This window comes from Phanerochaete carnosa (assembly GCF_000300595.1).
Source record: "Phanerochaete carnosa HHB-10118-sp unplaced genomic scaffold PHACAscaffold_1105, whole genome shotgun sequence".
NCBI lineage: Eukaryota > Fungi > Basidiomycota > Agaricomycetes > Polyporales > Phanerochaetaceae > Phanerochaete > Phanerochaete carnosa.
The window spans coordinates 1-2,039 of NW_006768732.1; the positions used below are offsets into that span (position 1 = coordinate 1).

The window sequence follows — 2,039 nt, forward strand, 5'->3', positions numbered from 1 at the left end:
GGTCCCCATCACGACATTCCCGGTGTACACTGGGCTCTCCGTCGGTGTGCAGAACTACACCTGTGGAGCCGACGGTACCTGGTCGTACGTCGAACATTCCCGTCTACTGCTGCTGATTTTGGCTCATGTTACTCTTGTGCAGTTCCATCGGCGCATTCTCCTACCTATACGACATCTCCTGCCTCCCGTTGGACACCCACAGGGCGTTCACGTCGTTCATTGCTGGCCTCTGGGATGCTGCGCCGCAGACAGTGACTGCCGCAGACCTCGTTACCATCACCAAGAACCTCAATCCCGGCGTCGGGCTCGGCGTCCACTACTGGGTCCCAGACCCGCTCAACGCGACAAGCGGCAGCACCTTCGCCAAATGGGACTTCAGCCAGTCCGAGCTGATGGTCAACGACACCAACAAAGTTAATGCCTTCCTCGTCGCGTCCAAGACCGGCAATGTCCCCGACCCGTTCACCCCGTCGGTGAACCTGAACTGGCTCGTCGAGTCCGCACTGGTCGTCGACGGAAAGAATGATGGACAGCTGGCGGACCAGGTGTTCAGGATCAACACGAACGGCGGACAGGCACCGAACACTGTACGCGATACCTCTTGTGGCTTATCCTGCTCCTGGCAGGGACTGATCTCATTTCCAGAGTTGCACTCCGAACGCCGATACCCTCCAAGTCAAGTCTACCATGGACTTCTGTACGTCCCTTGCCTCTTGATTTTATTTTTAACACGAAATGACGCTGAATTATACGTATTTACAGTATTCTACGGCGGAGCTTGGAACGATACCATCTTCTAGGCTGAAAAATTGCTGCCATAAGCGAAGCGGGTCCCATAGATGGCTTACTTCTTTGTATTGCGAGTTATGGTCGATGATACTAGTACATAGATATCTTGTATTGGTCTGGGCATTATGTTTGTAAAAGTCTTCGAAGATATACCGTCCAGTATATCGAATGCAAGGGTCGGGAGGAGACGGCTGGCGCCCCTGAAGAGATGGCTTATGTAAGCCCGCCCGCGGCCGCATTTGGATTGTGCTCCGCCGGGATTTGTCTTCCCCAGTGACCACCACCACCAACATTCTCTTATCTGTTCATTTCGTCATGAGCGAATGATTGTATGTTACTGGGGACTTCGTTATCCGGGGAAACGTTCCACTGCTTCCAGCCGCTTGGGCCGCACCGAAGTGCGGTCGATAGCAACTTCGAGACATGATCGTCGGAGGCTCGACGACTAGCCTGCATCCGTGTTGGTACGATGTAACGATGCAGGTGGCAAAGAAGCTGTTTTTCTGGTCGGCCTGTGATGCAGCCGTATAGATGCCGCGCGTGGCCCACCTGCTTGGGATTGTAGGTCCACGTTTACTCACCAGCTTAACGCCGAAGCATTCTAATAGACTGAGACATAAGATTGGGATATAAACATCGCTTGCCAAGCGTTCTTCGTATGCGCTTCTTCGACACTGCCAATTTTGTAAACTATCCGACTTTCACTTCCGTGCACACGTCCCTTCAGCCGCGATGTCCCGTGCTCGCCAGCTCAACACTCTCTGTCTCGCGAGCTCTGCGATGCTTTAGTAGGAATATGAAGAGGTCAGCGTCCTGCTCTGCATACACAATAGTGCCTATTAACCCTCGCGCTCGCGCTTAGAATGCGGCGGCTCGCTTATAACAACACTTCTTTGATCGATCTTACGACGTCAAAGAGGAAGTTCAATTGTACTGCGAAGAATTCTGCAACGTGAGTCCCGGTATATGGCTTGTACGCTCAGACCTGATCGCCCCGAAGTTTTCTGCAGTATATGCTCTCTGTGCTAATTCTCGAGTTCAGCGGCATCTATCTAGGTCTCATACGTTGGCTCTGACTACGCGATATGTCTTAGAATGGCACGATCGTGCATGCTTATAAACAGCGCAGCGTATTTATCAAGCGCTACGAAGACTTTGAGGAGACGCTGCCTCTGAATTTGCGTCGCTCAGTGCTGAAGCTGCTGTCGAGGGGCCCGACCTCTAACTCCCGCACAGCATTCGCCGACAAG

The 2,039-nt window shown here is 52.8% G+C and overlaps 1 protein-coding gene across 1 annotated transcript; it reads left to right on the plus strand.

Moving 5' to 3' along the window:
* Positions 1–19: 19 nt before the first annotated feature.
* PHACADRAFT_109555 (uncharacterized protein) lies at positions 20–717 on the plus strand (the record flags this gene model as incomplete). The annotated part of the gene is made up of 3 exons (XM_007403389.1): positions 20–84; positions 143–587; positions 646–717. Coding segments are annotated over 3 exons (582 nt in total), but the record flags the coding sequence as incomplete, so codon positions are not given.
* Between the last annotated feature and the right edge of the window lie 1,322 nt (positions 718–2,039).